The following is a 24,651-nucleotide window of genomic DNA, read 5'->3' on the forward strand; positions in this document are numbered from 1 at the left end:
ATCTTTGTTGGAAGTTGTGGAAGTTTTGTTTTAGATATCATGGTTGTTTGAGAATTGTTCTGCAATATATTAGTGCAGTTTCAATGCAATTCTCAGTCGCGCAGTGAAAATTTATCTTAAGGAACAATTGTATTTGTTCCACAATTGAGGCTATGCAAAGAAATTTATGTAAATAGCAAGTGCGTACTTAAGTAAATCAAAAATTGAAGATTGCAAATAGCTGTTCTGGAGTGTTCTAATGCAAAATCATGTGCACAAACATCGAAGCGATCTTACCTTCTCATCACAGGGGCTGATGGGCAGGGCAAGCTGGTAAGTTTGCGAGGAGGTGGAAAGCTGGGTTCACACTTGGTTTCTTGCCTCTCACGATCTTGTCGGCATTGGATTGCTGGTGCAATCAGGCACAAAGCTGAATTTAATATTGAAATTCACATTTAAATATTACAAGTGAGCCCAAAAGGGAATCGTATTGGCACACTTGCCTTAATGGCCCCAACGGTGGTACTAATCAACAGGGACCAGATGTGATGTCTTCACTGGTGTGACCAGAGGCCATTGAAGCCCCCCCCAGGACATAGAGGTGGGGGGACAGTGCCAGCCTGGCCCATCGGCACTGCCAGCCTGGCACACTGTCACTGCCAGTCTGGCATTGCCCACCAGTCACCCTGGCACTAGTCAATGCCAAAGGGTGGGGCCTGAAGGAAGGGAGGCAGAGGGGGCTGCAATCAGGGATCATTGAGGCCGTGATCGAATGAGGGGGCTGGAGAATGGGGATGACGATTATCTAGAGGTGGTGGGGTGGGTATTAGGGTGGTGATTGGCAGGTGGGGAGTGGAGGCGTGTGATTGGGGGAGGTGGAGGCCAGCAATCTGGTGGTGGATGATACCTGGGGGAATGGAGATTGAGAGATCTCTTTATGTATTTTTACATGTGCACAGTACACTGAGAAATCTGTTCAAGCATGACAGTGCCCTCTAGTATGAGCAGCTGACTTTATAGCAAGAAGACTCTGTCCACTCTCTCTACTGGCGTGAATCACACTTTGCCTCTTTTATTGCACCAAATGCAATAAGATTCTGCATGGGAGCTTGCTGAAAAGGCAAGCTGTCAGGCAATTCTGTCCTATTTTTACACTTGTTTGGCAAATGGAATTATTTTGGTAAGATCACCCCCATAAACTTTGTTTTTTTCCCTACAGACACTCCCAGCCCTGCTGAGTATTTCCAGCAGTTTCTATTTTCATTCTGGAGCATTGCTTTGTTACCTTTGGGTTTTAGTGAGAAACTTATTTATGCTCTGAGGGAGATTAAGGCTTTTTTCTGACTGCACTTAATTGTGTTATTATTTGGACGTTGGTCTGCCATTTATGAATTGCTGGTTACAATGTATTTGATCCGTTGTGTTTCTGTTTATTTTGAAGCAGCTTCCCTTTAAAGAGCTGTCTTTTACTTTGCCCCTTATTTTGTAAAATTAGTTTATTTGGTTAACTCAAAAGAGTACAAGATGTTTGACAATAACAACTTGCTAATGAATGGCAAATTTAGATTTTAATTGGTAATCTCAGAAAAGGATCATAAGCTATTTGACTGCAAAGTAACTGGCTGCAGTCATTCAGTTTTTCAAGATTAAGCCTACTTTTTCAGAACAGTTTGGTCAATTTGATTCACGTATATTTGTGCTTAATTTTCTATTACAGCATATAGAACTTATTAAAATCATGTCATAACTTTGTAATGTGTAATTGTCCTGCAAAAAAACTTTTTTCCCTGTTAGATCTTATATGGTTCAATTTTTCTGTCAACAATGAGAGCATAATGATAAATTAGGTAGAAAATTTGCATGAACTGAGAATTCATTATGCTTTTCTCAATGTTAAAATTAGTGTTGTGAGCGCTGTTACTACAGAACTAACAAACTGAAGACAATCATACAGTTGTTGCTTAGCAGTGCAATTTTGTATAACATTTTATTGAGGTTTAACAGACATACAGTCACAAATAAATGTACCAGTATAAATTTTGAGCAGTTACATTAACCATCCTTACAGTAACAGTCACATAGCAGGGTTACACCTTATATAATCATAATATCAATGATGGATGTGGGGTATATATATTAAAGGAAAGAGAATGAGAGAATACCTCATTTTAACAATTAAAGGGATACTGTCCTCATGAAAAAGTGTTTGGCAAACCTTTTTTTGTTTGGAGAGAAAATAGGCGTGCACCATTTTGAATCATGATGATATCATGAATGAATGACTTAGTGATTTTTTTTGGACAATTAACAATTGCATTAGATGTTTGTAAACAAAAAAAAGTTTTCTCAAAATACTTTTTTTGTGACATCAGTGCCCCTTTAAGATAGTTTTTTTTCTGTGCACTGGAGTTGCCATTAACCCTGGTGTGATACAATGTGCTCCAGAATGGACTCCAAATTTATCACAGCTAGATTTTTATGTACTGAGTACTTTTTTAAGCATTTAAAAAAATATTTTGTACCTCTTTCCCCCGTTAGATCCTTACAGTTGCCACCTTTTAGCACCATTATGCTTCATTCTTCGCTGGGGAGGAAGGGACAGTTTCAAGCTGTGGAGGAATGCTGCTCTGGAATCACATAGCAGGATGGAACACTGAGTGGGGCCGCTTTTGTCCTGCTTTTCTCCTCCACTGAGCTGGAGTTTAATGCAGTTCAAGAAGTCCATATTGAGCAGACAAATATCACAAACAAGCAAAACTTTTGTTCCAACTTGCCCTCTGAAAAATACTCTACCACTGTAGCAGTGGGGCTGCTTCACTATAATTCTTAGAACACATTAGAATGCAGAGACTGCAAGTTCAAATCAAAAGCATTGATATTGCTTGAATCTCCTTTCCTAAATTAGGAAGAATTCAACCAGTTTTCAACTGGCAGCTCAGCGAGTGTCTCAAATTCACTTTTACTGGAGAACGAAGAGACTACTCGTCCCATGTAATTGCACATTGACCATTCATTGAAGATAGAGACGTGGTAGCATAATTTATGGATAAAACCACAGCTTGGAGCTCTCCACTGTCCTAGCTGAAGAACAGCAGCATAGAGGTGAGCAGTCATGTTAGGGAAAAATGGTAAAAATTGGGAGAGAATATAAATAGAAAAATATATCATTAAGGGGGTGGGGCCTTATATCTGCTGGCTACTGGAGTATCAAGAGTTCCCCCAGCCCTCCATTCTTTTTAAACTTAACAAATATTTGTAATTAGTTACTAATCTGTACTAATTGTCCTAATTGGGATGTTACTTGGATATACAATTTATGAGAAGCTCTTAGTCTTATTGGCATAAATGTTCCCTTCTGACAACAAAATTGGATGCCACAGAAGAGGAGGGAAAACAAAGAGCTTTTTAGTCCTTCAAGTTGTTACCAGTTAAAAAGTGCTTCCCCAACTACAGGCTGACGCTGCTCCAAAAGGAACAGGTTCGCACAGGTCATCTTTAACTTCAACATTTCACTATTTAATTTTAGGCTGATTGTACAATAAGTGTATTGTCTAATAATATCAGCACTTTGCAACTCAGTACTCTGGATAATGTGACGCACCTGGGACCATTTGTACTGGGAAACATGTCCACAATGAAGTTAGCAGGTAAGCAAGGAGGCAGCAAAATGTGGCCACCCATGTGGTGAAAAAATGCAGTGTTACAAGCTTAATTTCCCCACAACACAGCAGCACACAGTTTAGAACATTAGGCAGAGGGTTGGTTTCTGAGTAAACTTGCCAAAGTGTTGCATATGATTCCTCCTGTTGGATCAGATGCACACATCTGAAATACATTAGCTTTCAGGACAGCAGAGTTCCTTCATCATAATGAGAAATGGAAATACGGGAGTCTGAAAGCGTTCACATACAGTACTAGAAACTGTTTTTTTCTAGTGTGCCAATATAATAAGCTGGCTGTTTCTGAATAAAACTACTGGAAATTTCTGTTTGCTCCGCAGCAGCAAACCACCTATTCAACTAGCTGATTAATTTAAGGGAACCAGATCACACATGGGTCTGATTTTCTTTTCCTAGCTGTCAGCCAACTGGATCTACAATAGAAAGAAACAATATACTAGAAGAACAAAAGAATACACAACAAACCGATACACAACTGTGTACACTTTGCACATAAAAACAATACATTTATTCAAGTGTTCTCCAGCACAAGTACATGAGAAAGGAGCATTTTGGGCATTGAAAGTAGGGTGGAGGTTGACTGCTACATCTGCTGCACGTACTGACCTTTCCATAAACAGCTATGTCACGAGCAATACACAGTAATACAATATTCACTGAAATACAACCTTCAGTGAAATCTCTTAACTTTGAAATACACATTATTGTCAATAAATATTATCAAAGTTATAATGACAGTAAAATGAAGAAATAAAACCAAAAAATACTGTTTGCTGCGTGGAATGTGGAAAGAAAATGCACTGCTGCTGGGGATCAAGCAAATACATATGTAACAGTAAAAGTATTAGCAAATTTACTACATTGTCTTCAATATGAATACATGATTCCCACAAATAAGCACCAACTACGGCACTGTCTAGGCTAAAACACATGAAACTGATTTTTTTTCTTTTCAAGTACAAAGTTAAAATGCCTTTTTCTTTTCTTAAAAGAGTAAAATAATAGTGCTTTTCCTTGACTATGAGAACTTAATAAATCATTGTCAAGATAGCAGATTTCTTTCAGTTTTTCAGAAAAAAAATGTGTAGCACCATGTGAATCGACAACTGCTTCAAGGAAAACTGACGGCTGTGTTTGATCAAGTACTGACAGCAGAAATACGATTCGCATAAACAACTTATAAACAACAAAAAAAATGTAGATTAACAAAAAAGAGATAAGCCAAAGAATAAGGAAGAGAATGCAAACAAAAGGGGGGAAAAAAAGAGGCAAAATTACACCATCAAGCTGCACTGTATTGACTTGTACCTGATTATATGCAGCTACAAGGAGGGGTATGTCCTGGTATAAAAGAGACCCCTTAGGAAATTTTAAAAAAATCAACCAAAAAAAAAGGAAAACACAGATGTAAAAAATTCATCAGTCCTTCAGTAAAAAACTGCAGCCTGTCATTTAGTTTTGGATGACCAAAAACATCACTGCATGTTGGCTGGCTATTTGTGCTGCCTATTAAGTGACCTGTTAAGTAAGCACCAGGTCTTAGCCCAAGGATGAAAGCTTAAGAAAAAAGCACCATTTTCTGTTATATATTTTTTCATATTGTACAAACATGATAGAAAAATTACAGTCATGGCAAAAGTCCTTAAAAGTGACTTCTTGAGCAAATGAAAAATGACAACATTTTCATACTCAAGCCACTAAAGACCACCTCGACAACATTAAATGTTGCTCTTTCCTGATTATTTTACAATTCTGCCTCTTGTAAACGGTAAGGCAACATCAGAGCTGATGTTTTCAATCACCTTTTGTAAAAGCACCATTGCAGAAATTGTTGCACAGTAGTACCTTTTTCGAACAACTATCAGTGTATTGTATATGACAGGTACTGGCAGCTGATGTACTGTTTCTTCGTGGTTTCTGGTTGTAGGCACCTGAAGTATTGTATAGTATTTGTTTGTAGCTTTGATTTTTTTTTGCTCGAGATAGATACCAGATATGGTGCTGGTAAGGCAAGGCTCAGCTGGCTGACTTGATGTTGCAGGCTCTGTTCAAATCCAGCTTCTTCTTGGTGCTCTTATCCACCTACACAAGGCAAAATTGTCATTTTCCCAGTGCTGCAAAGGATTGAACAGCCTCATCTCAAGTACAGCTTGAACACAACATAAACAAAAATTACAAAATCACCCATTAAAATAGCTGAAAATTAAAAACATTTAAAAAAATTAAATAGGATAAAAAGAATGACATTTAAAATAGTGAAATTAAGTAACATCTAACAGAATGTGACTTTTTCCTTGGAGTAAATTAATTTCTTTCCTTTCTTTTAATAAGTTCCTTTGTCTTCTTTGTTTTCAAACACAGGCAAAATATTCTTTCAGTGGTGCAAACAGGTGACGTATGACAGGAACACTCCAGGATCTTCCGAGAAGTCTTTGTCGGGCAAGACGGCTCATATTGGAGACATCTGTGTAATGGACCGGGAAACCAAACACCCTAAAGAAAAAGTGAAAAACTTCTATGGTCAACAGCATTACAATGGAATTTCTTTAGAACTTTATAAGAAGATATAGCTCACAGCCTTACTTCTGATTCATTAGGAAAGGTTTTGACTTTTGCTTACTTCGTTCAGAATTTTGCATTTAGATAGTTCAGGTGGAATTTTCCCATCCTGCCCGCCATGGGAATCTTAGTGAGTGGGACACGGACCATGCAAAGGTCCATTGACCTCGGGTGTGTTTTTCCGGTCTTGGGACAAGCACAGGTGGAAGGTCCTGCCCTGTCAGTGTGAGGCTGACAGATACATTCACTTTATTCATGGGAGTGGTCGCTATTCACTGATGTGACTACTGGAGAGGGAGGATGACACACAACTAGAAAGGAGTAAGCAATTGGAATGGAGCAACTTCCAATTTGATATTTGCAGAAATGGTGACTTAGTTGTTGTGGCTGATGGGAGTACTGTAGAGTAAGGAGCAGTACTCTCCTACTCTCTTTCAAAATGAGAACTTTAATGTCCACCTGAGATGGCAGACACGCCTGCAGTTTAATGGCTCATCTAAAAGATTACAACCCCAAAAGTTGGACAACGCAGAAAACAAAAAAATACTGGAGCTTGTAACAAAGGCAACTAATAATTTTGGGGAACTTTAATCTTCATTTAGACTGGGCAAGTCAAATTGGCAAAGATAGTCTGGAAAATTAGCTGGTAGAATGCATTTCATAGCAGTTTCCAGGAGCAATATATTGTTGCACCAACAAGTGACAAAGCTTTTTTTTATAATATTGTGCACATGAACATGCACAGAATGTGCTCATGTCTCATAGCAGGGCCTGGCCTCCAATTCTCTTGGATTCCTCTCACCATTGGACCATGGCCCCATTGGAGTGCAACCTTCCGTTAAAAGATACATCATGCACAGGCATATTCCATTCATCAAATGAGGTTCAGGACCTGGAAGTTCAGGACTTTCATGAACAACCTCAACAGTGGCAAATGTAAGTGCTGCATCGATATGCTAGCTTAGAACTGAAATATCTTGATGTCAACATTGCCATATTAGGTGATACATGATGTGCCGGAGAAGGCCAGTTAAAGGAATGTGGTGGCAGGCACATCTTTTTCTGGAAGGGCTGTCCTGAAGAGTAATGACAAGGTGAGCTTCACCATCAAAAATGAGCTTCTCTGCCATCTTAGTGACTCCCCCTGTGGGATTAGCAATTGCTGGCTTACCCCAATGAGGAATCAGCAACCTACCGTCATCAATGTACACATTCCTAGATTTGAGACAATAGACGAGATTGAGAGATTCTGCGCTGACACAAAACAATCCATAACCCATCCCAACATGCGACAAGTGGATCCTCCTAAGAGATTTTAATGTCAAGAGTCAGGAAATATGCAAATTTCTGGAAGGGTGTGACAGGCAAGGAAGGAGTAGGAAAACTCGTGGAGTTCTCCTGATGAAATCTCTAGAATAGGGCCTTGTCATAACCAACACCCTATTCTGCTAGTGAAATAAACACAAAACTTCGTGGCAACACTCATGGTCCAAACACTCCATTTGTCTGACATCATAATTTAAACAAGGGATCACAGAGATGTCCATATCACCCATGTTCTGACAGGTACTGATTATTGTTGGACCAACCTTCACATTTGCTAATCTACCACTTTCACCAGCCTAGCTCCCAAACAGTGGAGGTAGCAGCAGCAATGCCACAAGTCAATTACCATTGAATGTCTCAAAGATCATCAAGACACCTCTTCTCAGTCACACTTCACTACCAACTTCTCAATCTCCAGCCACCAGAAGCTACAGTGTGTCCACAGCACCTGGTTGACCCGAAAATCTACCACTACAAGCACCTGCAAAGAGGTCCTTTGTTTCACTAGTAGGATACATTGTGAATAATTTGATGAACTGACCACAAGATACAGGATCTAACTGAGGATAAATGCAGAGTTTTCCTAGACTGGAAACTTCACAACAGCTCAAGAGAAAAGGAGTTGTCTTATAAGTGGGTGAAGGCAGTGGTACAACATAAAAGCTTCAACATAAAGAACAAATACTGGGTAGAAAGAGTGCGGGAGATCCAATAACAACTCACGGACATGAGTAACGTGTGGTTTCTTCAGCGATGTTGTGATGATCTATGGTCAAGTACAGCACAGTGCTATGGACAGCAGGATAGCATAATGGTTAGCACTGCTGCTTCACAGAGCCAGGGACCCGGGTTTGATTCCAGCTTCGGGATAACTGTGTGGAGTTTGCACACTCTCCCTGTGTCTGCCTAGGTTTCATCCGGGTGCTCTTCTATCCTCTCTACATCTTTAGTGAAGGTTAGGTGGATTTAGCCAGCATAAATGCATGATGTTATGGGGATAGGATGGGGAGTGGGGTGAATGGCACCACAAGACATGATCTTCACTGTGCAGAAAATTCAAGAAAAGTACAAGAAGCAGCACCAGCAGTTATACATGTGGCTTATGGAGTATGCTCCTCAAATTTGGCAGAGATTTTATTTAATTTTCAACTCCATGATAACATGCATGCTCTGATCCTTACCAATGGAACCACTACTATCTCACTGATAACTGGGTTAAGCAAGGCTGTTTCATTGCACCAACCCTCTTCTCCATTTTCCTCATTGCAATGCTACATGGAGGGCTGGCTCAAAGTCCTGCTAACCGAGTGGTCACCTGGGGTGCAGTGTGCTGAGGGATGTCAAAAAATGGAAAGATGGAGCGAGAAAAAAAATGGATAAAAAGAAAACAAACAAATAACTAGAAAATTGAATTACTAAAGGAATATGATACTGCATTACAATCTTAATTGGTGTTATTTAACTTTATATTAGTCAATAGTACACTGAAGGTGTGTTAACCATCATATAACTTGGTGTGGCTGAGCATGGAAAATATGTTCAGAATGAAATTGGACATATTAAATTCATTTGTTGGGAAATGCAATTCAAGAAAATCATTTTACAGAAGCCAATTATGTTATATCTTACTCCAGACATAAGTCACAGAAACCCCTACAGTGCTGAAGAGGCCATTCGGCCCTTTGAATCTGCACCAACCCTCTGACAGAGTAACTTGCACAGGACCGACCTTGCCCCTGCCCTATCCCCACATCTGATGAAGGAGCAGCGCTCCGAAAGCTAGTGGCGTTTGCTACCAAATGAACCTGTTGGACTTTAACCTGGTGTTGTGGGACTTCTTACTGTGGCTATCCTCACAAACTCATACATTACTCTAACCTGCGCATCCTGGGACACTGCGGGTCAATTTAGCATGGCCAGTCCACCTAACCAGCATATCTTTGGAGTGTGGGAAGAAACTGGAGCACCTAGAGGAAACCCATGCAGACATGGGGAGAACGTGCAAACTCCACACAGTCACTTAAGGCCGGAATCAAATCGGGTCCCTGGACTTATGAGGCAGCAGTGCTTACTACTGTGCTGCCATAACTCATGCTGAGCAACATTCATTGATAATAAGTTTAAGATGTAGAAGTTATTTTAGTTGAGGAGCATTTTCTCAGCAATAAACCAGTTACTAAAACGACTAGTAAAGGATTCTATGATGTTATATTTGATTTCTTAAGAGAATGCAAGCTGGACTTACAAAACTGCAGAGATCAGGGTTATGACAATGGGTCCAATATGAAAGAAAGAATAAAGTAGTTTAGGCATGAATTTTAAAAGAAAATCTATGAGCATTTTAATGCCATGTGGATGGCATTCCCTGCCTTTAGTAGTTGGGGGTAATGCTGCAAGCTGCCTGACATTCAATTCATTTTTTGGAACTCTCCAATACATTTATATTTTGTTTTCTGCTCCTGCTGTGTTGTGGCATTTACCCAAAAAAGATGTTAAATGTCTCACCATAAAGTCTTTATGTGAGATCGATGGGACTGCAGAGGAAAATGCCTCAAAGCTATTAGATATGAAATTATTGGAATCTGAGAAGCTCTTTATGAACTTTCAGAAATGCCTGTTTCTGGGAACTCTTAAATCACGATGAAAAGATTTCAAATTTTTAGTTATTATGAGGTTCTGTTATGATATCTTATTCAGAATAAATGCTGCAAGCAAAATTATGCAGAGTGTCTCTGTAGAAATGTGAACAATGTTTTCATTAATGAGTAATGTCACTAATTACTTAACTGATTATCATGCAACTGGTTTTGAAAAGACACTAACATCTGCAAAAGAATTAGCCGCGGAGCTAGATATGGAACTTCTTTTTAAAAATCAAGTGTAAGGCTCAAGAAAAGGCAATTTGAGTATGAGTGTTGATGATGTTCCAAATGCAGAAAATCCTGAAAACCTGTTCAAAAATCATATGTTTAATGTTATATTTTGCACAGCCACAATGTTTCTATCAGAACGAATCAAACAGTTACAAATTTCAAGAACTGATTGGGATTTTTATATAACCTAAAAGTTTTGCCAAGTTAAAATGAACTGCCAAGTGCATGTTAAAGGTTGGAGGATAATTTAAGGTATCAAAAAAGCAATGATATTAATGGCTGCAACTTACTGAACGCATTAGAAATTGCAAATGCAGTATTTTCTGGAGGTGTAAATTCCCCAAAGCAAGCGGTTAGATTTATCAACATAACAAGTTGCAGGATTTTCTGCCAAATCCATGAGATGCCTTCAGGATAATGCATACAATTCCAATAACTATAGCCACAGGAGAATGAAGCTTTAGAAACCCTACAGTGCAGAAGGAAGCCATTCAGCCCATCAAGTCTGCACCGACAACAAATCCCACTTAGACGCTAAGCCTGTAATCCCACATATTACCACGGAAATCCCCCTAACCTACACATCCCAGGACACTAAGGGGCAATTTAGCATGGCCATTGCACCTAACTCAATCATCTTTGGACTGTGGGAGGAAACCGGTGCACCTGGAGGAAACCCACGCAGACATGGGGAGAACCTGCAAACTCGAAACAGACGGTGACCCAAGCCGGGAATCAAACCCAGATCCCTTGCAGCAGTGCTAACCACTGTGTCATTGTGCTGCTTGCCACAACTGATAAAGATATACTTGAATCTTAGGTAACACAAGAAAAACTAAATTCTCCTGCAATTTTGTCAATAGAAAATGACCTTGTGAGAAATAAAAATATGACAAGTACAATGAAAAAAACTTGCAGATCTGAAGTTCAAGAAAATATATTTAATTAGGATAATAGAGTCATAAAACAGGTACTTCGGACCAACTTGGCCATGCCACCCAGTTTTTACCATTAAGCTAGTCCCAATTGCCCATGTTTGGCCCATATCCCTCTATATCAATCTTGTAATGTGAGGATTTGCATGACTGTTATTGCGTTTGATTTAGCTTTGGTTTTACCTTTTTTTAACTTATTTGTATAGGGTAATAACTGCAGTTCTCTTTTTCCTTCTATTTTGTTATCATGGTAAAATCATTTAAATTATAAAAAGTCTTAAAGTTTCAGTTAGGATATTTGAATTTCTGTTGCATTTGATGTTTTCATTTTCTGTTACAAATTTTGGTGTATTTTGAAATTAATTTGTCATATTAAAGAAATTACGAAAATGACAAGAAGTCTTCAGGACACTGAAATTCAATTTGTCTGGGACACTAATAAACCTTTCATCAGACCAGAGCGTCACCACCAACAAATTGCCCACAGCTGAGGAGATAATCTACAGGACAGACTCATAAGAACATAAGAAATAGGAGCAGGAGAAGGCCATCTAGCCCTTCGAGCCTGCCACGCCATTCAATAAGATGATGGCTGATCTGAAGTGGATCAGTTCCACTTTCCCGCTGTCTCCCCATAACCCTTAATTCCCTTGTCTGTCAAAAACCTATCTACCTGTGACTTAAATATATTTAGCGAGGTAGCCTCCACCACTTCAACGGGCAGAGAGTTCCAGAGATTCACCACCCTTTGAGTGAAGAAGTTCCTCCTCAACTCTGTTCTAAACTGGCCCCCCCCCCGCTTATCTTGAGGCTGTGCCCTCTGGTCCTGCTATCCTTTCTAAGCGGGAAGAATCTTTCTACCTCTACCCTATCCATCCCTTTTATTATCTTATACGTCTCTATAAGATCCCCCCTCATCCTTCTAAACTCCAACGAGTATAGACCCAGTCTATTTAGTCTCTCTTCATTGTCCAACCCCCTCAACTCCGGTATCAGCCTAGTGAACCTCCTCTGCACTCCCTCCAAGGCCAAAAAATCCTTGTGCAAGTGCGGTGACCAAAACTGCACACAGTACTCCCGCTGTGGCCTCACCACTGCCCTGTACAGTTGCAGCAAGACCTCCCTGCTTTCACATTCTATCCCCCTCACTATAAAGGCCAGCCTTCCATTCGCCTTCTTGATCACCTGCTGCACCTGCAGACTGGGTTTTTGCGACTCATGCACAAGGACCCCCAGGTCCCTCTGCACTGTAGCATGCTGCAGCTTTTCACCCTTTAAATAGTAATCCCTCCTACTATTATTTCTGCCAAAGTGGATAACCTCACACTTGCTAACATTGTACTCCATCTGCCAGGTCCTCGCCCACTCGCTCAGCCTATCCAGATCCCTCTGCAGACTTTCCACACCCTCCGCGCAATTTGCTTTTCCACTCATCTTTGTGTCATCAGCAAATTTCGTCACCCTACACTCAGCCCCCTCCTCCAGATCATCTATATAAATGGCAAATAGTTGAGGCCCCAGCACCTGTCCCTGCGGCACTCCACTAGTCACCAACCGCCAATCAGAATACCAACTCTCTGCCTCCTATGAGACAACCAATCCTCTATCCACGTTAACACCTTACCCCCAATCCATGCCCCCTAACCTTCTGAAGTAACCTTTTGTGCGGCACCTTAACAAACGCCTTTTGAAAATCGAGAAACACCACATCCACTGGTTCCCCTCTGTCTACTGCACTAGTCACATCCTCATAGAAATCCAATAAATTCATCAAACACGACTTCCCCTTAACAAATCCGTGCTGCGTCTGCTCAATCAAACCATTCTTTTCTAGGTGCCTCACTATTTCTTCTTTGATGACGGATTCAAGCATTTTTCCAACAAAGACGTAAACTAACCGGCCTATAATTCCCTGCCTTTTGTCTGCTACCTTTTTTAAACAGCAGCGTAACATTAGCCATTTTCCAATCTTCTGGCACTTCCGCGGAAAAAATCTGACAACACCAGGTTTTAGTCCAACCAATTTATTTGACAGTAAATGCACAAGCTTTCGAGGTTTCCCTCTTCGTCAGGTGAATGTAGAGTTCTGGCCTTGGACAGAGCATATAAAGCACAGACAGTTTAGAGATTACTGATTAGAATGCGAATCTTTACACCTAACCTGCTGTTCAAGTCCTAAAGTGGCTGACAATGTGTGTGGAAGGAGCACTGATCACAGGTTAAAGAGATGTGTATTGTCTCCAGACAGCACAGTGAGTGAGGTTTTGCAAACCCAGGTGAGTCACGGGGGTTACAGATAGTGTGACATGAACCCAAGATCCCTGTTGAGACCGTCCTCATGTGTGCGGAACTTGGCTATCAGTCTCTGCTCAGCGACTCTGCGCTGTCGTGTGTCGTGAAGGCTGCCTTGGAGAACGCTTACCCGAAGGTCAGAGGCTGAATGCCCGTGACCACTGAAGTGTTCGCCAACAGGAAGGGAACAGTCTTGCCTGGTGATTGTCGAGCGATGTTCATTCATCCGTTGTTGTAGCGTCTGCATGGTCTCCCCAATGTACCATGCTTCGGGACATCCTTTCTTGCAACGTATCAGGTAGACAATGTTGGCCGAGTTGCAAGAGTATTTACCGTGTACCTGGTGGATGGTGCTCTCACGTGTGATGATGGTATCCATGTCAATGATCCGGCATGTCTTGCAGAGGTTGCTGTGGCAAGGTTGTGTGGTGTTGTGGTCACTGTTCTCCTGAAGACTGGGTAGTTTGCTGCGAACAATGGTCTGTTTGAGGTTGTGTGGTTGTCTGAAGGCAAGAAGTGGGGGTGTGGGGATGGCCCTGGCGAGATGTTCGTCTTCATCAATGATATGTTGAAGACTCCGGAGAAGATGTCGTAGCTTCTCCGCTCCAGGGAAGTACCGGACGACGAAGGGTACTCTGTCCACTGTGTCCCGTGTTTGTCTTCTGAGGAGATCGGTGCGGCTTTTCGCAGTGGCACATCGGAATTGTCAATCTATGAGTCGAGCGCCATATCCTGTTCTTAAGAGGGCATCTTTCAGCGTCTGGAGGTGTCTGTCACGATCCTCCTCACCTGAGCAAATCCTGTGTATACGGAGGGCTTGTCCATCGGGGATTCACTAGGTACATCGATGACATTTTCCTCCTTTGGCCTCATGGTGAACAATCACTGAAACAACTATATGATGATATCAACAAATTCCACCCCACCATCAGACTCACCTTGGACTATTCCCCAGAATCAGTTGCATTCTTGGACACATGCATCTCCATTAAGGACGGTCACCTCAGCACCTCACTGTACTGCAAGCCCACAGACAATCTCACAATGCTCCACTTCTCCAGCTTCCACCCTAAACATGTTAAAGAAGCCATCCCCTGTGGACAAGCCCTCCGTATACACAGGATTTGCTCAGATGAGGAGGATCGTGACAGACACCTCCAGACGCTGAAAGATGCCCTCTTAAGAACAGGATATGGCGCTCGACTCATAGATTGACAGTTCCGATGCGCCACTGCGAAAAACCGCACCGATCTCCTCAGAAGACAAACACGGGACACAGTGGACAGAGTACCCTTCGTTGTCCGGTACTTCCCTGGAGCGGAGAAGCTACGACATCTTCTCCGGAGTCTTCAACATATCATTGATGAAGACGAACATCTCGCCAGGGCCATCCCCACACCCCCACTTCTTGCCTTCAGACAACCACACAACCTCCAACAGACCATTGTTCGCAGCAAACTACCTAGTCTTCAGGAGAACAGTGACCACAACACCACACAACCTTGCCACAGCAACCTCTGCAAGACATGCCGGATCATCAACATGGATACCATTATCACACGTGAGAGCACCTTCCACCAGGTACACGGTAAATACTCTTGCAACTCGGCCAACATTGTCTACCTGATACATTGCAAGAAAGGATGTCCCGAAGCATGGTACATTGGGGAGACCATGCAGACGCTACGACAACGGATGAATGAACATCGCTCGACAATCACCAGGCAAGACTGTTCCCTTCCTGTTGGCGAACACTTCAGTGGTCACGGGCATTTAGCCTCTGACCTTCGGGTAAGCGTTCTCCAAGGCGGCCTTCACGACACACAACAGCGCAGAGTCGCTGAGCAGAGACTGATGGCCAAGTTCCACACACGAGGACGGTCTCAACAGGGATCTTGGGTTCATGTCACACTATCTGTAACCCCCGTGACTTGCCTGGGTTTGCAAAACCTCACTCACTGTGCTGTCTGGAGACAATACATATCTCTTTAACCTGTGATCAGTGCTCCTTCCACACACATTGTCAGCCACTTTAGGACTTGAACAGCAGGTTAGGTGTAAAGATTCACATTCTAATCAGTAATCTCTAAACTGTCTGTGCTTTATACACTCTGTCCGAGGCCAGAACTCTCCATTCACCTGACGAAGAGGGAAACCTCGAAAGCTTGTGCGTTTACTGTCAAATAAATCGGTTGGACTAAAACCTGGTGTTGTCAGACTTTTTACTGTGTTTACCCCAGTCCAACGCTGGCACATCCACATCATGACTTCCCCGGAATCCAGTGAATTTTGGTAAATAATCACTAAGGCATCCACTATCACCTCTGCCATTTCCTTCAGAACCCTGGGATGCAGTCCATCCGGTCCTGGGGAATTGTCCACCATCAGTCCCGTTAGTCTATCAAGCACTGCCTCTCTAGTGACGGCAATCGCATTCAGGCCCTCAACTCCTGCCATCTTTCTATCTTTAATATCCGGCAAACTATTCACATCCTCCTCCGTGAAGACCGAGGCAAAAAACTTATTTAAGGCCTCAGCCATTTCCTCATCTTCCACCGCTAAATCCCCCCTCTCATCCTCTAAGGGTCCAACTTTCACTCTAGTCAGCCTCCTCTTCTTCATATATTTGTAAAAACTCAATCAAACAACACTAAAACCACACATCTTTACACCTCCATATGTAGGTGATGTTTGTGTGTGTGCACAAACTCAGAAGCTCAGCTCCAGGTTAATGCTGACACTTTGTCCAAAGCAAATTAGAAAATGAGCCTTTCACTAAGCACCTGGAAAACTGAAGTCCTCTTCCAACCAAACTTCAGACCAAAATATTTTCCACAATTTATTAAGCTAACAATGGGATCCTGGAAAAAGTGGACATTTTCCAAATACTGGGAGCCTCCTCTTGACATAGGCAGGCATAAATAATGAAATTCAGCATCAACTCCGATGTGCCAGCTCAGCCTTCGGCTATATTTGAAAGGCAATTTGATGACCATGATTTCAAACCGAAGATGAAAGTCACAGATTGCTGATCAGCAGTGATCCATGTACTCCTATATGTTATGAAGACTTGGACGACCGACAGCGGCACCTCAAAGCATTGTAGAAGCACCACCAGCACTGCCTTCGCAAGATCCTCCGAATCCAGTGGCAAGAAAGACAATCCATCAGCAACATCCTCTCCCAAGCCAACGTGCTTAACATCAAGATGCTAATCACTCAAAACCAACTCTACTAAGTGGGACATGTCTTTTATAAAACCTGACATTAGACTTCTGAAGCAACCGCTCTACTTGGAACATGGTTGCAACTGGAGATTCCCTGAAGAAGAGGAAACATTTTAGAGATGCTCTCAAAGCATCCCTGAAGAGATTAAACACACTCGCCCACTCATGCGAGTCTATGGATTGTGACTGCCCCAGAGGGGAAGCCTAATTTGGGAAGGCATTGAACAAGGAACTTCATCATGAACGTACAGAAGTGAAGTTGAGACATTGGAGGGAGTGCTCAAGCTTCAAACAACCCATCCACTCAATCCTTCAAACATGCCGGCGGATTACACACTGGACTCATCAATCATCTCAGAATTCATCGAATCAGATCCCAAGGGTCTAACAGAAGAGAGTATTGTGCAATAAGACACCATTAACTAGTAATCACACAGCAGAAGATCTGCCTGGAAGTAGTGATCATTATACAGCTGAATTCCTTATAAAGTTCAAAATAACTTAAGTCCAATCACAAACAAGAATCTTACACTTAAAGCCAATTTTACATACGCATGAGGGAAAAGCTGGCTGAAGTTGACTGGCTAAATAGACCAAAATGTATGGCACTAAGTTTTCTGGAAACAATTAAAAATGTTCAACAAAGTACATTCCATTGAAAAATAAAATTTTAGCAAGAATGATCCATGCTCGGATTACTAAGGACATTAAGGATACTGTTAGATTAAAAGAAGAGACTTATAATGTTGGAAAGAGTGGTGGTATGTCTGAGAATCAGAACTACCAAAAATCAACAAAGGGGAAAAAAATGAAGTTGCGAGTAAACCAGCCAGGTATGTAAAAACAGATTGTAAGAGATTTTACAAGTACAATAACAGGAGCGGCATAGCTAAAATAAATGCTGGGCCTTTCAAGACAGAGACGGGAGAAAAGATCATGGCAAATGAGGCAACAGCAGCACCATTGAACAAATATTTTTCATGACTTAGACAAAAAGAAAATAATGTATCTAAGTTTACTGAAGATCAAAGCTAGCTGGGAACGCAGGCTATGAGGAGGACGCAAGAAGTTGCAAAGAGATAAAGATTATATACATGGGTAATAAGGTGGCAGATGGAGTATAATGTAGTGTGAGGTCGTAAGAACAGAATATTTTTAAGAATGTGTTAAACCTGTAAATGTTGGTGTTCAAAGGAACTTAGGTGTGCTTATAAAAGGAACACAGAAAGTTGGCATGCAGGTACTACAAGCAATTTGGAAGGCAAACTGCATGTAGCCTTTGTTGCAAGGAGATTAGAGTATAAGATTATAGATGTCTTGCTTGAATTGTTGAGGGCTTTGGCAAGACCAAACTTGAAGTACTGTGTGCAGTTTTGGTCTTGATATTTAAGAAAGGTTATACTTGCATTGGAGGTGGTGAGCAAAGTTGTGCCAAGTTGATTCCTGGAATGAGAAGATTGTGATCTCTTTAATAAGAGGCTGAATAAATTGGGCCCATATTCTTTGAAGTTCAGAAGAATGAGAGGTGATCTCATTGAACGTAGAAGGTCCTGAAGATAAAAGCAAAATACTGTAGATTCTGGAATCTGAAACAAAAACAGAAAATTCTGGACAATCTTAACATGTCTGAGAGCATCTGTGGAAGAGACAGAGCTGACGTTCAGGACTCGAAGATTTGATGACTTGAAGAGCTCTAATGACGAGTGATCCAGATGCGAAATGTTAGCTCTGTTCTCTCTCCGCAGATGCTGTCACACCTGCTGAGATTCATAAGGGGTTTGGTTGGGTAGACATTGAAAAATTGTTTCCCCTGGTTGGGGAACCGTGCATGTGGTAGTCTTGGGATAAGGGGCCTATCATTTAGGAATGAAATGAGGAGAAATTTCTCCATTCAAAGGATTGTGAATCTTTGGAATTATTTTCCTCAGAGGATTGTGATGCTCCATTGTTGACTATCTTGCAGGTTGAAATAGAAGTTCTGCAGGAGGATTCTCCGCGCGTCCCCGCAATGTGTTTCATGGCATTGGGAGGTGACCCGCGATTGGCCACTGGCAGAATCTTCTGGTCCTGCCATTGTCAAAGGGACTTCCTATTGAATCCACGCAAACCTCCCCCTCCCCCCAGGAAATCTGCAGTGGAAGTTTGCTGTTAGTTGGTCTAGAAGATGCTACTAGCGAAAACGACCAGAAAATTCTGGCCCTGGTCTCTCAACAAATCAATCGATCACAGAATGGTTACCTGAGAAGGAGGCCATTAAATACATTGTGCAGAATTCTTCCATCCTGTTCATGACAGCTTGGTGGTGGGCGGGAGAGGAGAATATTGTGGAGGCCAAAATGTTGAAAATTGGCCATGTAAAATCACGTTGCAATTCTCCTGATGGTGGGTTGATGGTGGGTTGGACTTCTTCTTGCCTGGCAGTTTGAACGCAATTTGCATTATACCTTGCTAAGTGACTCATGTAGCCACTGCAATGAAGGTCCAAAGTTCAACTGAGGGTGGTGTGCGAGGTAGGGTGTGTGTGTGTGTGTGTGTGTGTGTGTGTGTGTGTGTGTGTGTGTGTGTGTGTGTGTGTGTGTGTGTGTGTGTGGGGGGGGGGGGGGGTGGTGGTGGGGGGCTGTGTGGCCTGAAAATGACAAGGTGGGAGGAGGCCATGTAATGTGTAAGGAGGGCAGTGCAAGAAGGGGGGGAAGGGCAAGGGCTCACAATGGCAGGGCAAGGGGCATGGACATGGATGATGATGACGAACAATGTAAAGCAGAGGGAAGACTGATGGGAGGGAAGCTGGACCCTGACAAGGCTGCATGAAAAGCTCACAAACCAGGGCGTCAAAGGGATACCACATTATTTGCTGCGAGTGGATGCACAAAGATTCCAGATGTGGTGGACAGAAATCCAAGTGGGGCATGGGCATTTTGCAGTTAAATGGGCTCAGGGAAGAGTGGTTGAACCGAGAAACAGACTTTTTCTTGAGGCTGCTATCCTTTTCTCTCTGGGCTGCTAACATGCCATGGCACAATTTCAAAAAGGTTAATATTTACCCTTCAATCAGCTTCACAAAGATAGATTATCTGGGAGTTTGCTGTGTGCAATTTGGCTGATATGTTCCCCACATTACAATGATGACACTTCATAAGCATTTCATTGGTTGTAAAAAAAACTTTGGGATATCTTGTGGTTGTGAAAAATGCAACATATATGTAGGTCTTTTTCTTTCCTTAGTTAGTGAATGAAATACACCAAGATATCAGAAATATGGAAATGTTTGGGAATGTATGAAAGAAACTGCCATTGTGTGAGTGTCATCAGCAACTGGAACCAGGACTGGTTAAGGTTAAGAAAAGAAAATGAAATAAAACATTGATTTATTGACTTTACCATGATGACTTTTAAAAAATGAAAGGGAGGCTGATAAGAGAGGAATTACAGAATAAAATCAGAAACTGAATAGATTTACAGTATACATTCATGGTCATTTTCCACAGCAGTGTATTTTAAATCAATATAGCAACAGACACTGCTCAATCAGTTTTCATTACCCATCCAGTAAGGGAACATCTTTGAAACAGTGCTCCAAACAAAGCTGAATTCAAAAACAATTTTAAAGGGAAGACAGGAGAGTAACAATTCAGATGTTGTACTTTTAGTCTAACTGTGAAGTGCATTGGAAGAAATTGACTGCCATGCAGTTGTAAAAATTGTTGGCTGGTAAATCTAAAGACCAGCAATAAAATCTATTAAATTCTTACACAAGATTGTGAGAATGTGAAATGCACCAGAAAACCACAAATGCAGTTAATTAAGGTATTTAAACGGGAAATAGGTACATGCATGGAAAATAAGTGTGCTAAGGGAAGGGAAGAGAAGGGAAATTATGATTAAAAAGATAAGGAGCTCAGTATTTGTCTGCTAGAGCAACAGTGCGGTGGGCTATTTGATTGCTACCCTCACTCCACCAAGATCATGACTTACCTTCCTGTAGGTCATCCTTGAAGCATTAAAGGAGAAGTGGCAAAACTAAGGAGTTTAGAAGCATCCCAAAGATGGGAAGGATGTTTTTTGTTTTAGTCTTTGGACTGGGCTCCTCCTTGTTTCAATGAAAGCCTCAGGAGGAGAGGTGCCCACAACTGGGTCCACTCTTTCCAAGTGGGGCATGAATCGGCCTTTCATGGCTGCCCTAGGTGCTGTTGCTCCTTCCTTGCAGTCTTGGGATTGGCAGATGAAGTGGCTGAATTAATCTTTGTGCCTAGCTCAAATGCCCTACCGTCTGTTAATTGTAGCCTTTGCTTCTTGGTTGGTGGAATGAAAATTTAGTTTGGGGTAGAGATGTGGCAGTAGATCTTCCTGAACAATTTTCCATCAATATACTGAACAAATTCCGGCAGAGTGAAATCACATTCAAAAAGCTGATCAACAAAATGCATAGTCAGCTCAATGGGTTGAACTTCTTACGTAATGTCGGTCTGAAATATCTACTGGAGCAATTCAAAGATCAAACAGAATCTTCATTTTAACTATTGCTTGCAGGGCAATTTGACCTGACTACAATGGTGCTCTCTGAAATCTGAACCGTGTGTGTGAACTTGCCAAAGTACTGGATTTTGGAAATTGTTGGAATGCTAGATAACCAGCCTAAGCAAGTGAGGCAAATATTGCGTAAACGTGTATAAAGTCAGTTTAAAAATCATTTTAGTTGTATTACAAAGACAATGTAGAATATGTAGTAAAAAGGGGAATAACAAGTGGTATTATCTATTTCATAAATACTGGGTCTATTTAGGACTCCTTTTACCCACTCAATGGGAAGAGCCAGCTCTCATGTGATTGCTCTCATAGAAGACTGTGATGCTGTCCAACAAAAGGACATTTTTTATTAGACCATGCCTCATCAATGTTCAATTGTGCTGTATTAATAGTGAGAGGCTGGCATTCTATCAGTAGTTGGAAGTGAAAACTTGAGAAAAGATACATACCTTTCCATTTCAGTGCACCAGAGAATGTCTTCCTTCTCATTCATTAGGACTGGGAAATGCTGGTCTTTGCCCTGCTTGACAGAATTAGATCTAGTGGTGATGGTTCTCACTTTGTTGAACTAAAAGAAAAAAGTTATGCTTAAGACTAAAATAATCAAAACAACAATGAAAATCCCAAACTAATGAAACTTGAATACGTTTTAATTTTACAAAATATTACTGAGGAACTTTAACACGTGTGTGCATACTGTTTAATTTATATTTCACACTGTAACATATCTCAAAATTTCACATCACTTTCATGTTCGACACACAGATAGAAAACGAGCTAAACTGATTCAGCATTTCTGGAATGGAGCCCATTGTATATCAAAGATTTATGTTCGATTTTTTTAGCCTTGCATGTAACATTGTGGTTGACAATTCTCATTGACAGGAAAAGGACAATATATTTTCACCAATGAGTTTGCCCATCTATCATTTTGAAAATAATGATACACTATACATACAAATGATAATTAGAACCACTAAATTCGAGTGAAGCAACTGATCAGCATTGCTTTTTGTTCATTTTACTAATGGATGGGCATTGGATCCATTTTATTCAGCAAAGGCAAATTTGTAAAATTTAAACATGGCTTCTGGAAGTAGATTATAGGCCATCTAAAAACTAAGATCAAATCTGAACAAATAATGAAATATGACACAAATATTATGTGTCTGAGAGCAAATGGTGTCAAAAGTTAAGCTCAGCTTCTGTTAAACCAACTTTCTAAGTGAGTCACATGTCAAGATCACAACCCAACATGTGACCTAATGTGTAGAGTCCATGGATGTGAGCAAGGCAAACAGGTAGAACTTGAAATATTTGTACAGCCATCTTTTTTCATATTTTTACAGTTCCTACATGTGAGAATTAATATTAGTATACTACTGTTATTATGCTTACTGCACAAAAAGAAATCAATAATCATGAAAATCATCAAGAATCCATTTTATTTGCAATATTGTTACTGTCTGTAGTAGCAATTGGCAAATGTTTATTAGCTTCATTCCCATGGTGAAACATTCTGACTGCTAACTAAACAATGGAGAGTTCCAGACAATGGTTAGTGGCTACACTCAAAATAATGAAAACACAAAAGTGACATCCAGAATGGAACTGCAAATTTACAAGATCAAAGCAAACTAGTCTGGCGAACAAACAACATGGGAAACTACTTGTTGATAGCATGGCCTCAACTGCTATTGTTGGAGCCAGGTATACAGGGCGTACTATGACAACACATATAGAGTCACTGATGCCTTGGACCTGAAGAAAATCAGCTAATGCTGCAAACCCCAAGCTTTCTCATGTTGAAAAAGGTCAGTTTGAGGAGGAGGATGTACTGGTTAGCTTTGGCGAAGGATATTGGTGAACTGTTCAATGCCGTTATGTATGGTTGGTTGGGAAATGTGGTTAACAATTCTGTAGTAGGCTAGAAGACAAATGGTAAAGCAGTTAGGCACTGTGGTGATTTTGAGAACCACTGCCAAAGTATAGTTCCTGGTCCAGCAGAAGGCTGCATAGGCCTGTACCAGCTTGCCCACAGCAGTGCAACCACCTGATGTATCTACTGTTCTTCAGATAGATCCAAGAAACTAACTTTTGGCTGTACACCCTGCTTGGTGGATATGTCTTCCTATGAGTACCTACCATCACTCTTACCTTATCCACCACTCTTCCCTGATACTTTTTAATGTGCTTAGATGTTGCAGGTCACAGAGGCTTCTACTGGTACTGAGGACTGCCTGCAGCTGACCTCTGCACCCCCGTTGGGACATGAAGCATTTGGATCCCAAGACCCCCAGCTTGCTGCAAGAAGGCTGACTCCATGGAAAGGCATTTCCTGGGGCCACTTCACCGGATCACCCACAAAATCAGACCCAATTGCGTCCGTAATTAGCTTAATTGTCTGCCCACTTTCCCGGTGCTGCCAATCATGAGAAACTTCCCTGGCAGTAAATCAGGAAGCAGTCCCAAAGAGGCTCCCCCATAACTACCTGGATCCAATTCCACACATAGGCTGGAGAAATTCAGCCCCTCTCCTTTCAACAATTCCTCCACGCTGCTTAACACAGGTGCTGTTCTTACCAAAGGTAAGTAAGGCAAATAATGTGAGAAATAAGCACTATGCAAGGTGGAAAACTCTACCATCAATCCAGAAAACACAATGGTACACAGGCCATTTGATCCAGTTACCTGCAGTGAGTTCATGTTGGGCAGGCAGGATTAAAATTGTCCATTATGTTTCAGCATCCTGGAGGACTGTGCTTTCATTCGTCGTTGTTTGCAGGTGACCTTCATAGTGATGGTCTGGTAAAATTTATTAGGAATTTTCTATTGATAATGAGTAAATTTAGTGTTGGATTCAAGGACAAGTTCCCATCTATTTAGTGATTAAAATTAGAATTTTAACCTCCCAACTTTTGACTTGTTCTATGAAACATTACATTTGCAAGAAAGTGGTGTGGAGAACAGTGAACCATCTTGATAGGGCTGACATAAACAAGGATTCTTAAACCTGGCTTGGTTTAATTGGTAGTATTCTTGTCTCCGAATCAAAGTTTGTCAGTTCAAGCTGTCTTCAACATTTGCGTACACAATCTGGATGCTCCAATGAAATAATGAGGGCTTGTTGTTTGTAAGTGATGATGTCTTTTTAAACCATGATCTGACGTGCCAATTCTAGTAGTTTCAGTTGCTATTGAAGATCGCATAGTTGTTACTATTCTAACAGTTGCAAATGATTTTCTGAATATTCTGG

The 24,651-nt window shown here is 41.3% G+C and overlaps 1 protein-coding gene across 11 annotated transcripts in view; it reads right to left on the reverse strand.

The window, feature by feature from the left end:
* Positions 1-4,139: 4,139 nt before the first annotated feature.
* Positions 4,140-24,651, reverse strand: part of LOC145344930 (DNA (cytosine-5)-methyltransferase 3A-like) — a 505,928-nt gene continuing 485,416 nt past the window's right edge. For 8 of the 11 annotated variants that reach the window (XM_080192264.1, XM_080192268.1, XM_080192271.1 and 5 more), the window contains 2 exons: positions 21,845-21,963; positions 4,140-6,152 (listed from right to left, as the gene is read on the reverse strand). In XM_080192264.1, the coding sequence (XP_080048390.1) occupies positions 6,011-6,152; positions 21,845-21,963 (261 nt within the window). In that variant the 3' untranslated portion in view covers positions 4,140-6,010. Of the gene's footprint in view, positions 6,153-21,844; positions 21,964-24,651 lie in introns of those variants that run through there. The other 3 variants (XR_013887006.1, XR_013887007.1, XM_080192270.1) reach the window with 2 other exon arrangements.

This window comes from Carcharhinus amblyrhynchos, chromosome 7, assembly GCF_965287045.1.
Source record: "Carcharhinus amblyrhynchos chromosome 7, sCarAmb.v2.hapA, whole genome shotgun sequence".
NCBI lineage: Eukaryota > Metazoa > Chordata > Chondrichthyes > Carcharhiniformes > Carcharhinidae > Carcharhinus > Carcharhinus amblyrhynchos.